The 23,586-nt window shown below is 40.1% G+C and overlaps 1 protein-coding gene across 2 annotated transcripts in view; it reads right to left on the bottom strand.

Annotated features, from left to right (window-relative positions):
• Positions 1–23,586, bottom strand: part of rap1gap2b (RAP1 GTPase activating protein 2b) — a 60,550-nt gene that overhangs the window by 30,594 nt on the left and 6,370 nt on the right. Inside the window, exons 2-3 of one of the 2 annotated variants that reach the window (XM_072662564.1) lie at positions 16,189–16,224; positions 9,682–9,737 (exon numbers count right to left, since the gene is read on the bottom strand). In XM_072662564.1, the coding sequence (XP_072518665.1) occupies positions 9,682–9,698 (17 nt within the window). In that variant the 5' untranslated portion in view covers positions 9,699–9,737; positions 16,189–16,224. The remainder of the gene's footprint in view (positions 1–9,681; positions 9,738–16,188; positions 16,225–23,586) is intronic. The other variant, XM_072662563.1, reaches the window with a different exon arrangement.

Below are 23,586 nucleotides of genomic sequence, written 5' to 3'. Positions count from 1 at the left end.
ACAGTCCAGACCTGACACTTCTTTTGTTCTGTGGCCAGCGAGGCAGAAATGCTGTATTTGTGCGAAGAAGAAAAAAGATCACCTTCAGACACTGCTTCCTGAAATCAATTGGCATTGTACTGCTGAAGCTAAAAAGGCCAAACCCTGCTACCCGGTTGACAGTGTAAATGACAGAGAGATACACAGAGAGAATGGGGGGAGATAGGGAGATAGAGATATGGAAGAAAGAGAGAAAATGAAATGGTGGAGGGCGGTTGAGAGACTGAAATGCTGTCAGCTTTAGAAAAGGTGGAAGACAAAGACGTCCAGAAAAGGGGATCAGGTAGACAGACAAAGCTTTAAAACACCCATATTGTGTAAACCTCAACTGCCCTTGCTTTGACTGGGTTTAATGAACTATTTAAACATTAAAACCATTAAAACCTTGCTTCTACACTCACTGTCAATTATATCAGCTTTACTTACCATATAGGAGAACTCTGTAGTTCTATAATCACAGACTGTAGCCCATCTGTTTCTCTGTATACTGTGTAAGGCTCATTTTACTCTGTTCCTTAAATGCCCAGGACCCCACAGGACCACCACAAAGCAGGTGGGTGCTGGGTCATTCTCAGCACTGCAGTGACACTGACATGGTGGTGGTGTGTGTTGCGCTGGTTTCAGTGGAACAGACGCAGCAGTGCTGCTGGAGTTTTTAAACACTGTGTCAATTACTGTCCACTCTATTAAATACTCTACCAGACCTAGTTGGTGCACCTTGTAGATATAATGTCAAAGAGACAGAAGCTGCACAGCTTGTGTTGGTCATCCTCCAGTTCTTCATCAGTAGTCACTGTAGATGCTGCCCACAGGACGCTGTTGGCTAGATATTTCTGGTTGGTGGACTATTTTCAGTTCAGCAGTGACGCTGAAATGTTTAAAAGCTCCAGCAGCAATGCTGTGTCTGATCCACTCATGCCAGCACAACACATACTAACACACCACCACCATGTCAGTGTCGCTGCAGTGCTGAGAATGAACCAACACCCAAATAATATCTGCTCTATGGTGGTCCTGTGGGGTCCTGACTATTGAAGAACAGATGAACTACAGTCTGTAATTATAGAACCACAAAGTGCTCCTATATGGTAAGTTGAGCTGATATGATGGACAGTAAGTGTAGAAACAAGAAGAAACAACAATTTTCAGTTATTCACTTTTTTTTTTAAGTGAGTCTGGTAAATGTTCTGTATGGCACATTACACACTGCAATTTGTATTTTATTAATCATTAGGGAAACGTCAAATCAATTATATACAATATAGAAGTTACATACATACAATTACATACAACTAAATCTGACACAGCCTTTAAATAACAGCACCAGTGATCTGACTTTCTCTATATTACCTTGTAGGGAGCTTTCAGACTGATTTTCTTTGGACATGTTTACAAATGTACACAACTGACCTACAGCTACAGCCTGTCAGATGCTTGAAAGTGATGAGATCAAATGAATAGGACGAGTGGACTCTGTCAATGCAAACTAAAAACAGCAAAAGAGTCTTTTTTCCTTCTTCATCTCTGTGAAATCACTGTTATACCCTACAAATTCTGAGTGAACCATTCAATCATGGCAGGGTTTTTATTCACTGCTGTAAACAGTGGTGAAGAGGATGTTGCAGTCTAACCATGGGCAAGTGCTGGCCCCTATCAGCTCTCTAAAAACAACCATCTAGGTCCCTCTGCTGGTAAAACGCTGGAAGCAAAACACCGAACATTCTGTCTTAATGTTACAGCGGCGTGTTTTTGTATATGTGTCCCTATGTTTGATTATTGAGGTTGCACACATTGCCAAGCTGATAAACCTGACCTAAACAATGAAGCACACAGGCAAACACACCCCACAAATGTGATATCCTGAAATATTCTCCTCATCTGTCATCACACTTAAAAATAGAACACTGGAATCTAAACCTCAGATAAATGTTGCAGATATTTGGAGTGTCTTATTATTTTCTAATAATTATTATTATTGTTATTATTATTATTATTATTATTATTATTATTATTAAGAAGATAAAATAAACAAAAAAATGAACAGGAATATTAATATTTAATTAGGTATAGTCTGTATAGAGCCTAAAGTGCCTTGTTGTTCGAATGAATAAATGTAGAAAATCCACTCCTAATGCACATGCCCATTTAGTGATTTTACTTTACATAGGTTGCTATTGCTGTTCTGCTAAACCCAATTACACATACACTGTAAGGACAAAAGTATTGGGACACCAGTGCATTCATTGTTTCTTCCGAAAATCAAGTGAATTAAAAAGAGTTAATTCTGCTTTTGTTTGAGCAACTGTCTCTACTGTCCAGCAAAGCCTTTCAATTCGATTTTGGAGCATTCATTTGAGGATTTGATTGCATTCAGAGACAAGAACATTAGTGAGGTCAGGATGCTGGATGATCACCACCCAACCTCATCCCCAACTCCCTGACTTATCCCAAAAGTACTGCATGGAGCACCAACCATTATTCCAGAGAACACAGTTCCACTGCTCACCTGCTCAATGCTGAGAAGGCTTTAAACACCTCTATCCCATACCTGGCATTAGGCATGGTGCCAACAGGTTCATGTTTATCAGCTCCAGAGAGTTTTATTGTTCTATTGGCAACACTACTCTGGGACTAGACAAGCTGTGTGTGTGTGCATTTGCATATCTGTGTCAGCAATAGGTGCAACCTAAAGCAGCTGAGTGCAATCATTAGAAGGGGTGTCCACAAACATTTGGAGATATAGCGTAGATGGTACGTTAGTGGTAAATAAACATCCATCCAAATGAAATTAAAACGACAATCATGCAGGACTTTGAAACTGATTTTCTTTAAAACTGCTTTCCCTGAATACTTTGGCTTGGCTTAAAGTGATGCTAGCACATTTTATCCCGGACACAGTCCATTAAGATGTAAGCAAGCACGCTACACAGCTTCACCCCAGATTACAGATGGAAAATGGTCATTGCAGAGTAAACCTATGCAACTTTTAGCTTGTTATTAAAATCTTTGTAAAAACCATATAACATATCGATTTAGCTAACACTAGCCAGCTTGTAGTTTTGCTGCTAAAAAAGCACAGAAAAGAAAGATTGAGAGAAACAGAGACATTGGTAACCTAGCAGTCTAGGCATACTTGAAGCCATCTCATGAGCATGCCAGGGTGCCTCTCTAAATCTCTTATTTGCTCAGCTGCTGTCAGTGCAAGAAGAGGAAGAAGGAGACAGAGACTGAGAGGACAGTAGTGGGGGCAAGACAGGACATCCTGATGTTGAGGTTAGTGAGAAAGTGTATGCTGGAACTGTTGAGACACCAGAATGTTAAGATGCTCACTGTAACTGAAACAATATAATCATAAAATGTCTTCCATGATTATGTGGCTTCAAGGAAAGAAACATCTTTGTATTATTATCTTATATCCAAAACCCTGTACCCTTTTGGTTATTGGGTATTACGCATAAAATTGTAATAAAACCAGAATTTACATAATAAAGACAAAATTAATTATTGTATGCATATTTAATAGAATAGTTTGATATAGTTTTATAGAGAAAAAAAGGAAAGAAATACCATGCTGACATTTGGGCACCCAAGAGATTTGAGCTCTCAGATTTAAGTGAACATTAGTTAGCATTAAGTGTCGGAACGTTAATTAGCTTGTTGGGGCTTTGGCTTGTTGATTATGCAAATGTGTTGGTGATACACATTTCACAGCTTTACAAAGACTCCCTTAAAATATTGTCCCAACAGTCCGCAGCCATGGGCTCCTCTGAGCAGCTCCTTGGCTCTCTGAAAATCAAAATGAAGATGCCCACAATGCAGGAGAAGGTTATTTAAAGGTTAGGTCTCAATCAGATTTTTTTGCCCTCGATCTAATCTGATCCGAGTACCTTAATACTGACTGTTGGCAGATACCAATCCGATCTGATCTTTGTGTTTCTATAAATAATGCAACTCCACAGCTTAGATATGATGTGCTGTTAATTAAAACTGGTAAAATCACTGTATTTTTACATTCTAAACAGATTTACTTTGTTTGCAGCACCATTCCTTTTCAACTTTACAGTGTGTTTAATATTGTCTAATTCAGTATGACTGTGCTACCTGACCATTCAGCTCCCAGATCCTTTAAAACACTGCAGTCAAATCACTTTGTGATTTAACTTTAGTAATAATCTCAATGTGCCCCTAATTAGTTAAAAAAAAGTAAAAAAAAATCACAATATAAAATAGTTGTTACACATCAGACACCTTTTACTGATAAATTCTGATGTGTAATAACTATTTTATATGTAGTATATGTTTTTTAAACTAATTAGGCTAGTCACATTGAGATTAAAAATCTCTTTCACAATTGAGCCCAGGCCAAGGCGGAATGAGCTATGATTTGTGTGTGTGTGTGTGTGTGTGTGTGTGTGCATTAGCCTCCTCCCCTTGGTTTCTCTCAGTTCCTCACTGTGGCAGCTGAGAATTATGTTTGTTAATAGCTTCTAAAAGACGCCAGAGGGTGCTCTGCTACAACAAAGTTAAGGATCGGAACTGAATTAGGATCATCCATTTCCTTAATTAGTAATGTTAATAAGAAATGGCAGTTCATAGATGGTGGAGGCCAGGTAGAGGTCTGGAAGACCAGGACAACTTTGATTTCTTCTAGGAATCTGGCCTTTAGACTCTAAAGTGGTGGAGCACTGTTTTCTCTACTGTGCAGTGATACCTGCACAGGTATGGCCTTCTTGGAGCACTATTAGAAGATGTTTTCAAAGGAAGATCTAAACTAGCATGATTTATTTTGGAAACAAGTTCTGTCTGCTAATGAAGTAAAGTAAAACTTATTTATCATTAAGGCCAAAAGGGTGCAGAATGTATTGACAAGAACACCATTCCAACTGTTGAGCACAGGTCTTTCTTTGTGTTGCAGCCAGTGGCATAGGGAACATTTTACTGGTAGAGGGAAAAACGGATTCAACAAAATGGCAGCAAATTCTGGAAGCAAACATCACACAATCTGTAACTGTGGAAGTGTAAGGTGAAAAAAGGCTTGTAATATTCTGGGAATCTTCAAAGTTGGGAAGTTAATGGGTAATTAATTAGGAATTATTGGGAATAAAATGGGAATATTCAAAGCTAAAGGTAAGAAACTTACATACTGAAGCATAATCTTGGCTAATCTTTCTGTCAGGTTTCTAGAAATCATCTGGACATATACTGTACATGTGATGTAGGACTGAACAGTGAACGCAGGGGGTATGGTCTCAACAGCCCTGCAGTGTGTAATGTGTCATGTGCCTGGGATTGAGAAGCAGCTTTACTATTCAACTGTTTTGATATATTTTGATATGTTTTGATGATATATCTCATTATTTTAGCCAAGATTATGCTTCAGTATATTTTTTACCAACTATATCTATATATAAGTTTCTCACCTTTAGCTTCAAATATTTCCATTATATTCCCATTAGTTCCAGTTAATTCCCATACTTACCCATTTATTCCCTTGGGAAATTTATTTGTATTGTTATGTCTTCATGTCTGCTGTTGACAAAGAAACGGTACATTGATGATAGTATTTGACATAGTTCTTTTTTATTATCCAATATTTCCTATTAATTCCAAGAAATTCCCATAATTTTCCAAAGTTCCCAAAATATCCATGGAAAGTTTACATTTTGAAATATTTATAAGTTCTTAAGCTAAAGTTCCCATGGTTTTGCAGTAGCCTTCACAGTCCCCTGACCGAATGATAGGTCAAATCTGTGAAAAGGTCTTAAAAGAACATTACATGGAAGATTGGCCCCAAACATTTTGCAACTAAACCTTTCAATTGTATTCTAACCTTCATAGTGAAAAAGCAAACACTTCTTTAGTTCAGGAAACAAGTGTAAAAGTCACCCCAGCCTACTCCCTCAAAGTTCAGTATTTGCAAAACCAAAAAAGATAATGAAAAAAATTAGGTGTGAAAAAACATTTAATTATAGCTTATAAATTACTTATTGATGTAATGTGGTTTGACGCTGGCTGGCTAAAACTACTGGCCCATGCAAAACTGTAACTCAGTTGAATTCCCTGTTGCTCAGTTTCACAGCAGTGAGAACTAAAAGTGCTCAGCACACAGTAAGGTTCACAGAGTGCAACCCTTCAGCGTTAGGCAATAACGTTTTCAGAGAATGGAAAAAGAATAAGTTAAATATCTACAACAATTCGGCCCAAATTGCTAAGCTAAATCAATATTAGTTCCTGTTACAGTGGAAATCTGCAAGTGTAAGATACACTTTGGACGGTTATTGTGGCCCAGTATGTACAAACCCCAGTCATAACACTAGCTACACTTGTATTTCAGTATGTTGGGATTCAGGGTTTTTGAAGTAAGCTTACAAGACATACAAGCATAGAAGTCCGACTAATTACTGTTTTCATACAGCAAATTCAGGCCTTGGGGGAAAATAATCCCTACTGTATGATGCTGGTTATGCTCTGACTGTTATAAACACTTTGCTTGTGTAACGCTTTTCTCCCTGGGAGAGCACCTCCGACTTGCATCTACACATCTATTTTTCATCAGAGGAAAACTCCATGATCAGCCAGCTCTTATAGCTGAGGCCCAAAGGAGGGGGGTGGGGGGGTGGGGGGGCAGTGGAAAGGGGTGGAAATGAAGGGAGATGGAGGGAGTGAGCACAGTGAGGAATGATCGGTGGAGTGGAAGTGGAGCTGTCAGTGCTGAGGAGCAGCAGTCTAGAAATAAACGGCTGCAAACAGCACTAAAAGGGGGGGAGGAACTCAGCTTCAGAGCCTGAAGCTTACTCAACGCACTCCAGTTCTGCAGTCACAGAATATAAAAAAAATCTGAGAGGAATGGGTGGTGGGTAATAACTCTGTTATGTAAGGTTAGAGAGGAAAAAGAGATCATATATTTGACTTATTAAACGGGGGAAAAAATAATTGATTTATTTATACAATTCCAGTCTAAAACTTTTCATATCAAGTCTGTTTTGATAAAAAGACTAAAAATCTGAATGCTTTGCTGTTCTTAATCCACTAAACGCTTTGTAGAACCAGATTAAGGCTAAGTCTAGACTAAAACATCTTCCCAATGGAGACTCACCATTGGCACAGCGATTTAGTCCAAGACTAGACTTTTTTACGACATAGTATTGTTTGTCATTGAGTAGGCTTGGGCAGTACAACGGTAATACAGTATACCGTATTTCAAAAAGTTTACTCATCAAAATGAGGACGGCATTTCAAAATGATGATGTGTCCTGATGTCTCACATTCTGTGTCTGTCTTGTACATGGCCAGATAAGCTCATTTCCCCATGTACATTTAAGAGAGTCACAGAGTCGGGGAGCTGTGGGTGCTCTCTGACTGGTGATGTCATGTTCTGAAAACAGGTGTGGAAAACAGGTGAGTAGAACCAGTCTACTCTCTAATCTGAGGCCTTATCATTTAAACATGTGTGATTTGAGGCTCAGTTAGGTGGAACACTGTCCCTGCTTTGGTGTTTAGCCTGCAAGCTGTCTTATTTAAGCCTAGATGGGGTTATCCGTCTACGAGTCCAAACACCGGTAGAATCAGGTGTCATTTCACCTTTCTGTTCCTCCCAACACAAGCCACTCATCTTGTGTCGTTAGCTCAGCAGTTAGTCAACAGAGCAGCTGCTCTGGGCTGTCTGATACTCGGTTGAGCTAGTTAAGCAAGTGGGCTACAGAATTTAATTCAGCTTTCTGTCCTTTCAACAGCAGTTGGCCTAAATGTCTAAAAGTGTGCTTTCTGTTAGCTGTTATCCTGCTAACTAATGTTGAGGCTAAGCAGCTTTTCTCTTCTGATTCAGAGCAGTTTCACACTTGTAATTGTGAGATTGACAGTTTAACATTTATTGAATTATTGATTTAAAGCTGTGCAGTGTTCACTTTGTCACCCTGAGTGCAAACTGACAGTATATTTGGTCATTTTCGGTTTACAATAGGGCAGGATAAGCTTGAACGGAACCCACATAAACATAATACCTCACCTTCAGTATTATTGTATACTGCAGTATTATTTTGAGATGGTATAGTAGGGGATACCGCCCCACCCTACCCTCAAACATCCTGATAGTAAACCTGATAGCAGTAACAAAATCAAAAGTACAGTATCATATTGTTGCAATCATGCAAAAGACTGAATGTCCATATTTGCAGTTTATCACTTTTTGACACCATTTGAATCTGGCAGTTGTTCTTTTTGTTGTGTCAGTTTCAACTATTTTGGACCAGTAGAAATGCTCCAAAATGAGAATAATTTCTTTATACACTGACTTCCATTCAGAAGTCTTTTTTTCCTTCTCCCATAAAAAATGGTTTTTGGCTTTTTTTTGCACAGCTGTGACAATCCTATATACTAAACAGATATACAGATATAGTAGCAGAATAAATGAATAACTTCAAATCACATCATAAATCAAATCCCAAAACTAAAGATGATCCATTCTCCCCAGGCAGGTAGATTTGCAGGCCAAGAGGAAGCAGAGCGTATGACATGCTTTACACTTGCATAATGAAATGTGCTGTCATCTCTTTGGAGTCCAAGTCCAAGTACACATGTGAATCCCTTCCCATCTACAAACTACGACCTGAGACAAACTCTCAAATCTAAATATTCATCCAGTTTTACACTCAACCTTTGAAGAACTTTACAGAACAGACTAGTCTAGAACTCTAGAACAGACTAGTCTCTGAAGTACTGAAGACGTCAGACTGCCAGACTGAACCATGAAAGGTTTTGGGAGTGATGCCATTGAATGTTGCAGTGGATGATTCTTTAGGAAAATCATCTTTGTAAATGAGAGGTGATTAAAAATAGAATATCTATATAACACTAAAGAGAAATACTGGGTTCCTTGATTCGAAACAATAGTGGAAGTGCAATAGGTGCTCCATATAGGTATTTTTAAACAGCTCTTTAAAAACTGTCACCCAAAACAACTGTCTCCAAAATGGCAAGCATAGCTTTAATGGAAGTCCATGTAAAACATTACTTCATTCCAAGCCGTCCTGGAGTATTTCTATTGGTCCATTCATCATGACATTTTAACACAATCTAAAGAACAACTGTCAGTTTCAAAAGCTGCAAAATGCACAAGGTTTTGTATCACAGTGGCAATATTCGAGACGTTTTTTATCACAAAGAAAAGCCATTTAACTTGACAAAAGGACCATTCAGCATTCAGATTGTTATTTAATGCAACAATTGCATTTACTAAAGTAACCATTGATAAAAGTGTAAAGATATGTCAAAAAAGTGGTGCATTTTAATTCAATTTATATGACTGAAATATGAACATAATTTCCACAGCACAGCCTTACCTCTCAGTTAGCCATTAACTGTGTTAATGTAACCTATTTAATTAAAAAAAAAACACATTTGAATCAAGTAAAATGCACCTCTCAGGATCCATTGACTCTAAAACACATCCAGCTCTCTAATTACCAGTGCTGATGATAATTTATCCCTGTGTGCACACATGCATGATCTTTGCCTGGTCATTGTAAATCAAGCAAAAAAGCTACATCAAGCTAAAACAAACCCAAATAACCAAACAAAAGGAATTCAGTTAGCAATAAGCACACGCATGATTCTGGATGCTGTTCACACACCCGGTTAACTCACCATGGTCTGCGCGGCATGTTTGTTGTGCGCTGCAGTTACTCAATCTCCGGCTCTCACTCACAGGTGGAAAATGTGCAGAGAGAGAAAGAGAGAGATGCGCTCAGGATGGCTACTGATTACACAGCTGTAATCCAGCGCTTTGGATGATGCATAAGTACAAAGCGCTTCACTTTGTTGTGTCTGTGGCGGAGGGAGGGGGCAAAGAGAGAGAGAAAGAAAGAGAGAGCGACACAGAGACACAGAGAGCGAAGGAAAGAGAGAAAGGGTAGAGGGAGGGCAAGAGGGGGAGGCAAAAGGGGTGACATCCTAACACACACCCAGTCATCCCTGTTTACCATCTCTTTTAAGCTCAGATAAACAGCACAGGCAGGGGTGGGTCCGAAGGTTGTGGAAACGGTGCTTTGATTAAACCCCAGCAAATGATGCTAAAAGTATGCAATTTAAAAATGAAGGATCAATCAAATGGATCTATAAACGATGCCTTAGAAGAAGCAGTGTTGGTGAATATGCCAGATGAACTGGTACATAGTGAGTGGAATAATGAAGAAGGAGGACCGCCACAGAGTTTCTCAGCATAACCTCAAATTATCATTAATGGTTGAAACTAGGACACAAGTGGGTGTTCCAACAGGATAATGACTCCAAGCACACATCAAAGGTGGTTGTGGAATGGATGAAGCAGCCTAGAATGACGCTCTTGGGTTGCTCTTGGCCTTCCCAAGTCCTGACCTCAACTCTATTGAAAATTTGTGCTCTATTGAAAAGCTGTGTTAAAAAGGTGCTTCAAATAGTTCAACGCCATGTAAGAACCACTTTTGGTTCCATAAAAAAACATATTGCAATTAAGACTCACAAATCTCTATTACAAACTAGTATAGTTCTTTATGGAACCAAAAGTGGTTCCTCTATGGTACTTCTCAAAGTACTATTTTGAAGGATCTATGTTGAAGGATCTGTCCACAAATATCTGGATTTATTTGGACTCCCGGCCACACAATTACACCGTTTTGGGTCACTGAAAAGCCCTCCAAGGTGGAGATTTTTTTTAAAAGCTTTTCAGTGTTGTCGTGTGGATGGGAAAACCAAGCTGAATCTCAAATACCTTCCCATTTAATGAACTACTATATAGTGAACTAAGTCATAAAACTACAATGTCTACATGCATTATCATGAATTCTGATTTCTTCATATTAATAAATGTATATACTGTTCTGTTACAGATATATAAAGCTCTGTTTAGATTTAGAATCCGTATTTCGTGACTTGCATAGTACATTACATAATGAGTAGTCTGTCATTTTGAATTAAACCTCTGTGTCTTCTTCCTTCTTCATGGTGTTTTGAGGTACTATCGCCCTATGCAGGACTAGCATGCTCATGCAAGCGAGGGAGGGAAATCTCAGTAAAAAAAAAAAAAAAAAAAAAAAAAAATCTGGATACGTGTGAACGAGGCCTAAAAGTGTATGATCTCTAAAAAAAAGTGCTTTGAATGTTCATGCTTTAAATATGTCAATCGTGGCACATGAATAAAACATGTTACATCTGTCTTCATGTTTACTTTTGGCAAGAGTGTGTGTGCTGATGTAACACCTTTTAATCATGCGCAACTGATCACATCTGAATCAGGGACCTTCAAAGCACCATTTTTTTTCAGTGTACAGGAGCCCTGAATAAATCATAGAGGGGCCAGAGTTGATCTTTGACACACTTCAATAAATCATGAACCTGGGCGAAGCACATGGACACACTAGCATGAACTCACACAGCTATTACTGAAGTTCATCACAATTACACACTTATAATCTGAAAAAAAGTGTTTTACATTTTCTTACAAAATCCCCTCATGTATATAATAGGAGTATAACGACACAAAACGTAAGATTCAGTTGAATTTAATATGGTGACATCTCAATGTGAAGTTTCTCACACAAACAGAATGTCCTTGTGTGCGTACGCTATATGGAAAAAAGTATTGGGACATCTGCTCATTCATTATTTCATCTGAAATCAAGTATATTAAAAAAGCTTATCCTGCTGCTGCTACTGTCCAGAGAAGGCTTTCTACTAGATTTTGGAGGCATTGTTGTGTGGATTTGATTGGATATAGTGACAAGAGCATTAGTGATGTCAGGAATATTGAATGATCCCCACCTCTCATCATCCTCAACTCCCTCATTCCAAAAGTACTGAAGCACCATCATTCCAGAGAACACAAACACAGTTCCACTGCTCCATAGCTCAATGCTAGAGGGCTCTATACCCCTGTAACTCACAGGTTCATATATGTTTATCTAGGTCTGGCACAAAATTATTGTCTTTTTGCATGTTACAGTTGTTACAAATGATTGTACAGAGCTGTAATTATATTACACAAATTGGTTCATCAGATAAAAGCTCCTGAAGAAGCTTATCATAGCCTGCTGTGGCACCATCTAACAAAATAAGCCTCAAAAATTACAACTCCTAAAAAGTGTGTACCTGAACATGAACACTGCTCCACTGAGCTCCAAAATAAACTATACTTCCAAACTGACCCGAATTCAATAAACAATGTACGAAAATCTGCTTTTACTCATGTGTTCACCGACTGAAATTAAACATTTATAATGTTCCTGTCACTTCCCAGAGCCGCTGTTCCATATAGCCCATGAGAGACAATTGGGCAATACGCCAGTGAAACTGGTACACCGCACAAAAGTGGTTAGAATAATAAGAAAGAAGGACTACCTCAAAATTATTCAGCATCACCTCAAACCATCAGTTAGACAGTTGAAACTGGGACACAACTGGGTGTTCCAATAGGATAACAATCCGACAACGGATCAAAAATGGTTGTGGAGTGTAATGCGCTACCAATATGGCCCAAGGGTCGCAAGTTTTAATCCATGCCATGTCACTTTGCTATCAGCAGCTGGAGTCTGGAGTCAGAGAGAGCACAATTGCCCATGCTCTCTCCAGGTGGGTAGATGGCACTCTCTCCTCTCTTCACTCTTAAGTGATATTGGCCAGCATAGGCATCTGTTAACTGTCGCAGTGTAGCTGGAAGTGGTCCAATATCCAACCTGATTTCTGTCAGAAGCTTCTTGATGGTAAACGACCAACCTGATGCACCCGGGTTGCACCAGTAGATGATTAGTGACCTATAAGAATCCTCAGACCAAGGAATGCATCGGCAATACAGTTTTAAACACTGATATGCTCTTTCAAATTCGATTGGACATCGTTATACCCTTATGCTTCATGTGGTTGGTGTAGAAATTATGTACACATTTAAGTCAAGTCAAATAAATTCAATGCAGAAAATTTTCTCAGTGTACACTCCCAGCTGGGCTGGATGCATGTGCGTGACAGAGGCACTGTAGCACGCGGCCCTCTCTGATCTGGTCTATCATTCACTCATAAGCTTAGCTAACCTGAATTGACAGGGTTGTCATATGTGTAAAAACAACATCCGCTAATGAAGCCACCAAGACCTCCTTGAGGTATCTGAAGTGGATGTGAGACATTCTAGTGATGATCCAGGCTAGCATTGACCTTCTCGTGTCAGACTAACCTTAACCAGTCCAGTTGTCTCATCCAGTCCATCAGTGCTGGTATTGCTGGGCTACCGAACACAAACACTTAGGGATTTTGTCCCTGTGTTGAGCTTAAAGGCGCATAATCTCACCAGACCAGACCAGAACTAAACTGCACGGATCATTTTTATTCTAAAACTTGGTTAAGCATCCCCTTGCTTTAATAACAACATCAGTCCTAAAAAATAAACCAGTCTCGAGACAGCTCCTGTTTTTTGAGTCCTCTCTTTTATGAACTGGTTGCCAGAGGTACCAAATCCAGGTATTGATTACTAACTGATAGTGACAGCACCAAACCAGACCTGGTAATTGGCTGGGCGTAGCCTCCTCAAGCAGTTTGTATAATGCGAGAGGTCTGTTTTGTGGCCTGTTCTGTTCTGTTTTGCCAGCCTCCACACCAGGCACACAGAGAAATCCACACCTTGGTGGGGGATGCTGAACAGCAGGTGAAGAGAAAGACGTGGACATGCCACCTGTTACCAACTAAACCGCCTGCCAAAGTCTATCTGCCTGGTTTTCAAACGTACAATACAGAGTTATTAGACAAATATCCACCCTTGATCCCAATTGAGAGTGTCCCTGTGAAGATCTAATTGCCTCTCTCATTTGAACGCCTCTATTAAAGCTTTGCTTCAGTCCCTGTGGGTATAGTTTACCCCCGCTGTGGTGTAATGATGGGCCAAAGGGCATCACATGTCTAATCAGGACAAAGAGACAGACTCTGCTCGGGGCATTAATGAACACTGATTCATCGGCGGCACATAAACACAGCCACTGTAGACAGCCACTACAGGTTCAGAGAATTTACCTTGCCAATGGGAATGCTATAAATAGAAACACACTTACGATGTGCTTTTTCTGTGGGCATGCAAGCACACACTACAGCTGAAAATGTTAATGACCTCCATGTATGGAGGTGCTTGCGGATTGGCAGTATCTGCCAGCGCCTGCTAAACAGTGCATCATTTCCATGTGTATGACAGCTAATAGGCCTGTAGTCACGACCTCATTGAGCCAGAGCATCTCCACTCTGCTCCATACTGACGAATAACACTTCACCATTCTTCAAAGCTTTCCATGAATCGCTGACAGAAAGGGACAGAGGGAGAGAGAGAGGCAGGGGAGTGAGGAAAATAGAGTGAAAGAAAAAGAGAGAGAGAGAGAGAGAGAGAGAGAGAGAGAGAGAGAGAGAGAGAGAGAGAGAGAGTGTGCTGCTGAAACCTTAGCTCAATTTACATCTGCAGCAGATATGGTGACATCTGAGTTTGGGCACCCCTGGTCAAAAAACACAGCTACCTGAAAACTCTTTGCTTATAGCCTTTCCTGCTTTGTAGGCATTAATTATTTGAATTTTAGGAGTCAGAGTATTTATAAAGCTTTAAATGCGCATCACCCAACCTTTTCTAACATACCGTTAACAAGCCAAAGCTCTAACAAGCTAATTTAGGTCTGAGACTTTGGTAATTGCATTATTTCTAAGGTGATAACTATAGTATTCTCTCTTATCAACAACCAACTACCTGCACAATATAGCTCTGAAAAACAGACAGGCAAGAGATTCAGACTTGGCTCAGGGGTTATCAATGGGAGTTTCTGTGACAGCTCAGACAGTGTGAAGGGCACTGTATAACATCAACCTCTACGGACCTGGCCTAGACTACCACAGTGAATGCATAGTCCCGACAGTGAAGCACAGGGTGAGGGTGTGATCATACATCATGAGTGCAAAAGATGTTGGGGAGATGACATTTATAGAAGACACCATGAATGCCTGTGGATATACCGAAATACTATCTGACAAGATGACTTTCAGTCTCCAGAAGCTTGGCAGAAGCCCTTTTAGTGCCTTATGCTCATTTGCACAAGTTAAGGTCCTCTGACTCTGGTCTCCTGGCTGTTCCTAGGTTCAGGCTTTCCTCTATGGGTGGGAGGTCTTTTAGTGTTGCTGCACTGACCCTTAGGAGCCCCTCTTTCTATCTTTAAAGCCCAGCTTAGCTGTAGAATACTTTCTTTTTTGTGTACCACATTGCGAAGCATCCTTAGGATTGTTATACGTGCTATATAAGTGTGCCATTATTATTATTATTATTATTATTATTATTATTATTATATAAGTAGAAGTAGTAGTAATAGTATTATATAGGTCACATTGAAAAGCCTAAAAAAGCATTATATAGCAAGTATTATAAAAAAAAATATTCAATTTGGTGAGAAAATCAAATCTGGTCCACTTTACCCGCTGTTACTTTTATATGCCAGTGCAATTAAGGCTCATCATCTCTATCGACACTAACACTAACTAGTATCTTTAAAATGTCAGCTTTAAAGGAGAAGGACATACAGTTCCTGTATTGTTTTTATTGTGGCTTTAGCTGTTGTGCTTTAGGAAACCTCTGCCAACAAATCCTGTTGAAAAACGAGTGAGTAATTTTTTTAACTTTTATTATGCACTGACATCCTATATATGACAGTCTGCACACTTAGCTCCTTTTGGTTTGTTGCGACGTTACATGAAATAGCAAAAGCAGGCAAAAATGCAAATGATGTTTTTACTTTATGCAAAACAAGACTAAAATATACTTAATCAAATTCAAACCATAATAAAACATCTCTTCTGCTTACAAACACTAACATGGTAACGAGTGAGAGTTTACAGTCTGCACTTTTGATCAAATTTACACTTAACATTCTTGTACACCTCACATGATTACAGTAATGACTGAATAGAACCCTGAAAGTGGTGTGTATCTGCATGTGAAAGATGCTGCTTTTCAATAATGTCATTGTATCCATGTAGTACTCTTGTCACACACACACTGTCATATTTGCATTATTCTTCCTGGCGACTGGCCATTAATACATCTCACAGATAAGCTTTCTGTTACATTTATAGTGTATATGTGTGTGTGTTTAAAAAGTGCAGACAACTCACCGGGTCCGAAGAGCAGTGACGGTGGATTTGTCAATCCTGGATTTAAAAGGAGAGAGAAAGAAGAGATTTTAGGATCAGTTCTGTTCTGATGTTGCAAACAAAGATTGGAAGCTGATGGAAGTCACCAATTAGCATGATGCCCGCTAATCGGTCACCATTTACTTTTTAATTGTTGTTAGCAAGATTAGCATGACTAACCATTTCACAGATAAATGTTGGGCCTAACTGTGTTGCCTATAATATGAATAAAGTCTTCATTTAAACACATTTACAGTACATTTGAGTTTAATGCTTCACAGAGATTCCATTATAGTTTCTACCATAATGAGGGTCCTCCTGTGTATTTACCAGCAGGGTCCACCCTAAACCATCATAAGGCAGCACCTAGAATGGGTTTGCACGTAGAAAGGGCTGCAGGTTCTTTCCCTGGCCAAATTTTCTCCCTGTGCTATTTTGTTGTGACAACTTGTTAGAGAGAGGCTGCTGCACTGCTACCCGGAACGTAGTGTGTCCTCAGCACATCAACATAGAGAAGGGCGAACTCACCTGGCGCACACACACTCACACACGCCACAAACCCCACACTTGTCACCAAGGTAAGGAAGCTATGTCAAAGCAGTGCGGCGAGTTGTCTTCTCTGCAGCAGGCATATTCAGTCCCTATAAACCTTCTCTGCATAAACATGTCTGCATAAACAAGCTGCAGAAGAGTCCATACCTGCAATAAGAGGCAGGCTGTGAACTATTAAAGAGACAATGAACCTTCTTCTTAAGAATGGTTGGTGAATAAGGCCTATTGTCTTTTCTGTTGGGCAGGGGCGTAGCTAGCCCTTTTTTAGCTTTTTTTTTTTACGTTAATTTGTCTCTGACAAGCTGGAAATGTTAAAACCATAGAGAGTGTATGGTTAAACCAATTATTTTAACAATGAAGATACAGCAGCCCCTCCTCCCCTTGCCTTGCAAAATGATATGATCCATCTTCTCTTTCTTTCAGTGCAGCATCGCGCACACACACAGTGTAAGAGTGCTATATTTGACTGGTGTTGTGTGTCTAGTAAGTTTAGTAAGAAGGAGTATTTTTGTACTTTATAACTCAGAACCAACGCATTGCAGTCATTATCAGCAGCCCATATTTCTGATGCACTCTTTATTGTTAGCTAGGAGTGACTATCTGACTTTTTTTTTATTTTATTTAGCAGACTAATGACTCAGGGGGTCTGTTTACTGTTTAAAAAGGAGTGAGAGAAGCTATAGCTGCTGTGTAAGGTGCTAGAGTAGTGCTGTCTGTATGTGTATAAGCTAAGTAATGTTAAAAAAAGAAAAGATATGCAGAGATGATACTATAACATAACTCTGTGTGTGTGTGTGTGTGTGTGTGTGTGTGTGTGTGTGTGTGTGTGTGGTTAGCCAGTCAGCTATGGATATTCTATAGTTTTTCCAGAAAGAAAGAGGTTCAGGTGAGAGAGTAAAGCTAACATGATATTGATCATATGCTCAGAATCTGTTGATAATCATAACAATATTGATAACTGATTATTAGAATTGGAATTATTCTAATTATTCTGTCATGACACACCCCAAGTATACATGGTAACAGATGTACTACAGTCTGTTATTGTAGAATTAAAGTGCATCTGTATGTTAAGTGGAGCTAAAATATTACTGTTATATATACTGATATATATATATATATATATATATATATATATATATATATATATATATATATATATATATATATATAATATTTTACTTTTAATTAAATTTCTTCATACATTGGTAAACTAGCTTTGGTAACTAAGGTTTCCCCAAAACTGATTTCAGATTGATAGTCCAAAATGACTTTAAAATGTAGATTTTTTATGAGCTGTTCTCACCCCTAAACATCTAAGCTTACAATTGCCCCTGCTGTTGGGAAATGTTAGACAGTAGACGCATATGCACTTTCTCATGGTGATATTGCTGCTATTCCTTTAATACAAAACAAGCAATTTGAGAAGTGGTTGAAGTGTAGATTTACACCACTAGATGGCCTGTTCAAAAGGGTCAAAATGCCCTTTCCACCTAAATAACAGTAACAGTGAACTGGTGCACATCAGAAGTGCCAGAAATGACACCAGACTTACACTCTGTTCACTCTATATGCAGTTTCTTTTAATAATAACAGTTGTAAACTGTAAAAGGTTCAGGTGTTTTCTTGTATTTGAAGAACCCTTTAAACCGGTAACAGACTTTTTCTTTTGACAGGTAATTCAATGTCACAATGTCTTAGGGCCAGTCTCAACCTGTATCTGAGAACTTCTGAGATACAGACATAAAGGTAAATAGACAAAGAAAGAAAAGAGAGAGAAAGAAGGAGATAGAAAGACAGAGACATAGAGGAAGAGGGAGAGAGAAGAAAAAGCAAGAGACAGAAAGATGGAGCAGGGGGGGGGGGGTGGAGAGACAGGGAGAGAGAGAGAGAGACTTATGTTACTTTTATTGTTCTGTAATTTTGTTGTTATTATTGTTATTTTTGTAATGCTCTGGCAATATTGTTGTCATTACAGTCATGCCAATAAAGCCTCTTTGAATCTTGAATCTTGAGAGGAACATAAAGAACCAGAGAAAGGCAGTGAGGGAGAGAGAGAGGGAGAGGGAGAAAAAGAGAAAGAGAGAGACTTTAAACCCCTTTTATTAAATAATTGCTATTAGAGAAACAGCTACATGCAAACAAACAAAAACAAAACCAGAAAGCAGCTTTTAAAAAGAGAACGAAAACAAAAACAGAAAATATTTATAATAAGACACAGAAGTGACACTGACACATTCAACACTGTGAGCTTTAGCATACTCACACTCAAAAATAAACAGAGTGCAGGTAAACAGACAGCCCAGCCCTCTGAGAGCTCGGCCCAGGAGCTCAAACAGGGGAACCCAGGGAAACAGGGGAAAAGAGACAGAAAAGACAGAGAGAGGGAGAAAGATAGAGAGAGAGGGAGAAAGACATAGGGAGAGAGAGGGAGGAAGACAGAGAGAGATGGAGAAAGACAGAGAGAGATGGAGAAAGACAGAGAGAGAGGGAGGAAGATAGAGAGGGAGAAAGACAGAGAGAGAGGAAGAAAGATAGAGAGAGAGGGAGGAAGACAGAGTGTGAGGGAGAAAGATAGGGAGAGGGAGAAAGATAGGGAGAGGGAGAAAGATAGAGAGAGATGGAGAAAGACAGAGAGAGAGGGAGGAAGATAGAGAGGGAGAAAGATAGAGAGAGAGGGAGAAAGACAGAGAGGGAGGAAGATAGAGAGAGAAGGAGGAAGACAGAGTGAGAGGGAGAAAGACAGAGAGAGAAGGAGGAAGACAGAGTGAGAGGGAGAAAGATAGAGAGAGAGGGAGAAAGACAGAGAGAGAGGGAGAAAGGGAAAGAGAGTGGGAGAAAGATAGAGAGAGAGGGAGAAAGATAGAGAAAGAGGGAGAAAGATAGAGATGGAGAAAGGGAGAGAGAGAAAGAAAGAAAGAGAGGGAGAAAGAGAAAGAGGGAGAAAAGACGAAGAGAGAGGGAGAAACAGAGAGAGGGAGAAAGATTGAGAGAGAGGGAGAAAGGGAGAGAGAAAGGAAGAAAGGCAAAGAGGGAGAAAGATGGAGAGAGAGAGAAAGATAGAGAGAGGGAAAAAAGGCAGAGAGAGCGAAAGACAGAGAGAGGGAGAAAGATAGAGAGAGGGAGAAAGGTAGAGAGGGAGAAAGATGGAGAGAGTGAGAAAGGCAGAGAGAGGGAAAACGGGAGAGAGGGAGAAAGAGAGAGAGAAAGATACAGAAGCGCTGCATGCAGAATTCTTTAGAATGATTCTTAAAGTCCAACAAAAAAAAAAACTCCAACCAACGAGTTAGGCTGATTCCCCCTGATTATAAACATCCAAAAAAGATCCCTACATTTCTGCAAGCACTCAAAATCCAGTCCCAGAGAAACCCTGCAGTTCAAGGACTGACCCCTGAACAGAGTTAGTCAGCTAGTCCTGAGACTCTCTGACCCTCAGACAGGTCACCACAGCACTGTCCAACAGCTCTGTCTAAACATCAGTCAGCTCATCGCACGCAGCAAGAACAGCTATCTAGAACACTGGGAGAACCAAACCCAGGCTAGAATGCTTTCGTATGATAAAAACAGATTACAGACTGGAACAGTATCTCGTGACTGTCAGAGATCAGCAGAGACAGATCCTGACCAAGTACCGGCTAAGTGACCACAGCCTGGCTATAGAGACGTATAAGCAGGTATAAGTGCTCCTGGCTGCCCAGAGAGAGGCGAATGTGTAGTCAGTGTGAGAGTGGGGAGGTGAAGACGAGGTGCACTTCCTCATCCACTGCCCAAAATATAGCACAGTACGAGATCATTTCACACACAGGTCAAAACACCTGATCCCAAACTTCCAAACACTTCTAGAATTGAAAAAAATTTGGGATACTTCTTGGAGCGGGGCACCCCCCCCCCCACGCCCAGAGTATATATCAGCGTTTGACTGCCTGAGAGACAGTGGGTAACACCTACCTCACTGTAATTACCTAACAGTAATTACTGCAGCTATTTTTTTTTTCAGTTTAATTATTAGTATAGATATTAGTATGTATATAACGTACATACATATATATATATATATACAGTGAGTCCAAGAAGTATTTGATCCCTTGCTGATTTTCTTCGTTGGCCCACTAATAAAGACATGATCATTCTATACTTTTAATGGTAGATGTATTCTTACATGGAGAGACAGAATATTAAAAAGAAAATCCAGAAAATAAATCTAAGGAATATATATTAATTGATTTGTATTTCATGGAGTGAAATAAGTATTTGATCCCTTAGTATTCATTAGCAGTTCTGGCTTTTACAGACCAGTTAGACACTCCCAATCAACTTGTTACCTGACCTGAAGCCACCTGTTCTCACTAATCACTTGTGTGAAAAACACCTGTCCACAGAATCAGACAGATCACACAGATTTCAAGTCTCCAACATGGGTAAAACCAAAGAGCTGTCACAGGACCTCAGAGTCAGAATTGTTGACCTTCACAAAGCTGGAATGGGCTACAAAAAGATTAGTAAGGTGTTGGATGTGAAAGTAACAACTATTGGTGCAATTATCAGAAAGTTTAAAGAGTATAACATGACAATCAACAGACCTCGGCCCGGTGCTCCAAAGAAGATTTCGCCTCGTGGGGTGGCAATGATGCTGAGAACAGTCAGAAATCGTCCTGCAACCACTCGGCAGGAGTTAGCAAATGACCTGAAGGCAGCTGGGACCACAGTTTGCAAGGAAACAATTGGCAACACTTTGCGCAACAATGGATTCACATCCTGCAGTGCCCGAAAGGTACCCCTGCTGAAGAGAGCACATGTGGAGGCGCGCCTCAAGTATGCCAATGATCATTTGAAAGATGAACCAAGTTATTGGGAGAAGGTTTTGTGGTCAGACGAGACCAAAATTGAACTTTTTGGCCTCAACTCCACCCGCCATGTGTGGAGGAAGAAAAATGCTGCCTATGACCCCAAGAACACTGTGCCCACCGTCAAGCATGGAGGTGGAAGCATAATGTTTTGGGGGTGTTTCTCTGCCAAGGGTACAGGGCTACTTCACCGCATCACTGGGAAGATGGATGGAGCCATGTACCGCACAATCCTGAGGGACAACCTCCTCCCCTCTGCCAGGGATCTGAAAATGGGCCGTGGTTGGGTCTTCCAACATGATAACGACCCTAAACATACAGCAAAGGCAACAAAGGATTGGCTCAAGAAAAATCACATTAAGGTCATGGAGTGGCCCAGCCAGTCGCCAGACCTCAATCCGATCGAAAATCTATGGAGGGAGCTGAAGGTCAGAGTTGCCAAGCGACAGCCCACCAACCTTCATGATTTAGAGAGGATCTGCAAAGAAGAGTGGGCCAAAATTCCCCCTGGTGTGTGTGCTAAACTTGTGGTTAACTACAACAAACGTCTCACCGCTGTGCTTGCAAACAAAGGCTTTGCCACTAAGTATTGAGTGTGTTTGGCAAGAGGGATCAAATACTTATTTTCCTCATTGAAATACAAATTAATTAAAATATATTCTTTAAAATTATATTCTGGATTTTTGTCTTGATATTCTGTCTCTCCATGTTAGAATATATCTACCAATAAAAGTGCAGAAGGATAGTGTCTTTATTAGTGGGCAAACAAAGAAAATCAGCAAGGGATCAAATACTTCTTGGACTCACTGTATATATATATATATATATATATATATATATATATATATATATATATATATATATATATAATTAAATAAATAGAGAGAGAGAGAGAGAGAAGGAGAAAAATAGAGAGAGAGAGAGAGAGAGAGAGAGAGAGTAAGTCAGTAAATGATAGAACAGCTTTGGAGGTAAGGTTTTAACAGTTGGCAAACAAACACAGAAGAGCACATGATTTCAGTGGTGTGCTGTTAAACACCCACACAACAGAAACACGCTAATCACTCCGAGAGCCGGTGGTCCGTAATTCGTACACCATTTCTGTGAAAATCAGCAATTGGTGTTTGCACATCTTGTGCACTCGTCTCTGTCAGGCAAGATGTGAACACTTTTCTGTTCCCTATTTATTATCAGAAACATCAACACCTTGCTACACCTCTGAGTGTGTGCTCTCAATGTGTGTGTGTGTTTGTTTTGACTGAGGTGACTGCTGGTGTCAGTGTATGTGGTTTTGGTTGGGTGTGGTGGGGATGTGGCTCAAAGTGAGAGAGGAAGGGTGTGTGTTTGTGTATGAGCGCGTGTGTGTGATAGAATTTCCCACAGCATGAAAAAGCTGACTCAAAGAGACGCCGTAAACAGAGCGCACCAGGCCGCAGCAGCATTTTCAAAGAAACGAGTGAAGCAACAGCGCTAAAAGCACTGCAACAGCATGGTTTTGTTCGGAACCTATTCTTATAAAGAACTGACCTACATGTGAGCAAACAGCCACCAAGCAGAGCTTTTGTGCAATGCTTATGCTAGAGCCACGCTGGGTAAAAACAGTGTGCAGCAGCTTCCCATTGACCTTAAGTGATTTGGCTGACCGTAAACGTTGGTATACACATTAAAGGTGGTGATGGTGCTGACCGCCAAACTTCCTGTTAAACTTCTGCCTTCTCACTCACTCTCACACCCACCCATCCTATACATCAGCCAGAGCCAGCGTAATAGATCGCCTGTAGTGCTGTTAATGAAATAACCGCTCCTCTGGAAGGCAATGAACGAGAGTAATGCTAAGAGAAGGGGGTATGCTATAGAAATAGGAGGGAGAGAGAGAGAGAAAGAGAGAGAGAGAGAGAGAGAGAGAGAGAGAGAGAGAGAGAGAGGTAGCACAGAGTGCACTAAAAGCTTCAGAAAAGAAGCAATTACCATGTCAGCACATCAT

This window comes from Salminus brasiliensis, chromosome 18, assembly GCF_030463535.1.
Source record: "Salminus brasiliensis chromosome 18, fSalBra1.hap2, whole genome shotgun sequence".
Classification (NCBI taxonomy): Eukaryota; Metazoa; Chordata; class Actinopteri; order Characiformes; family Bryconidae; genus Salminus; species Salminus brasiliensis.
The sequence above is the reverse complement of the archived record's forward strand: the minus strand, read 5'-3'. Positions and strand labels throughout refer to the sequence as shown.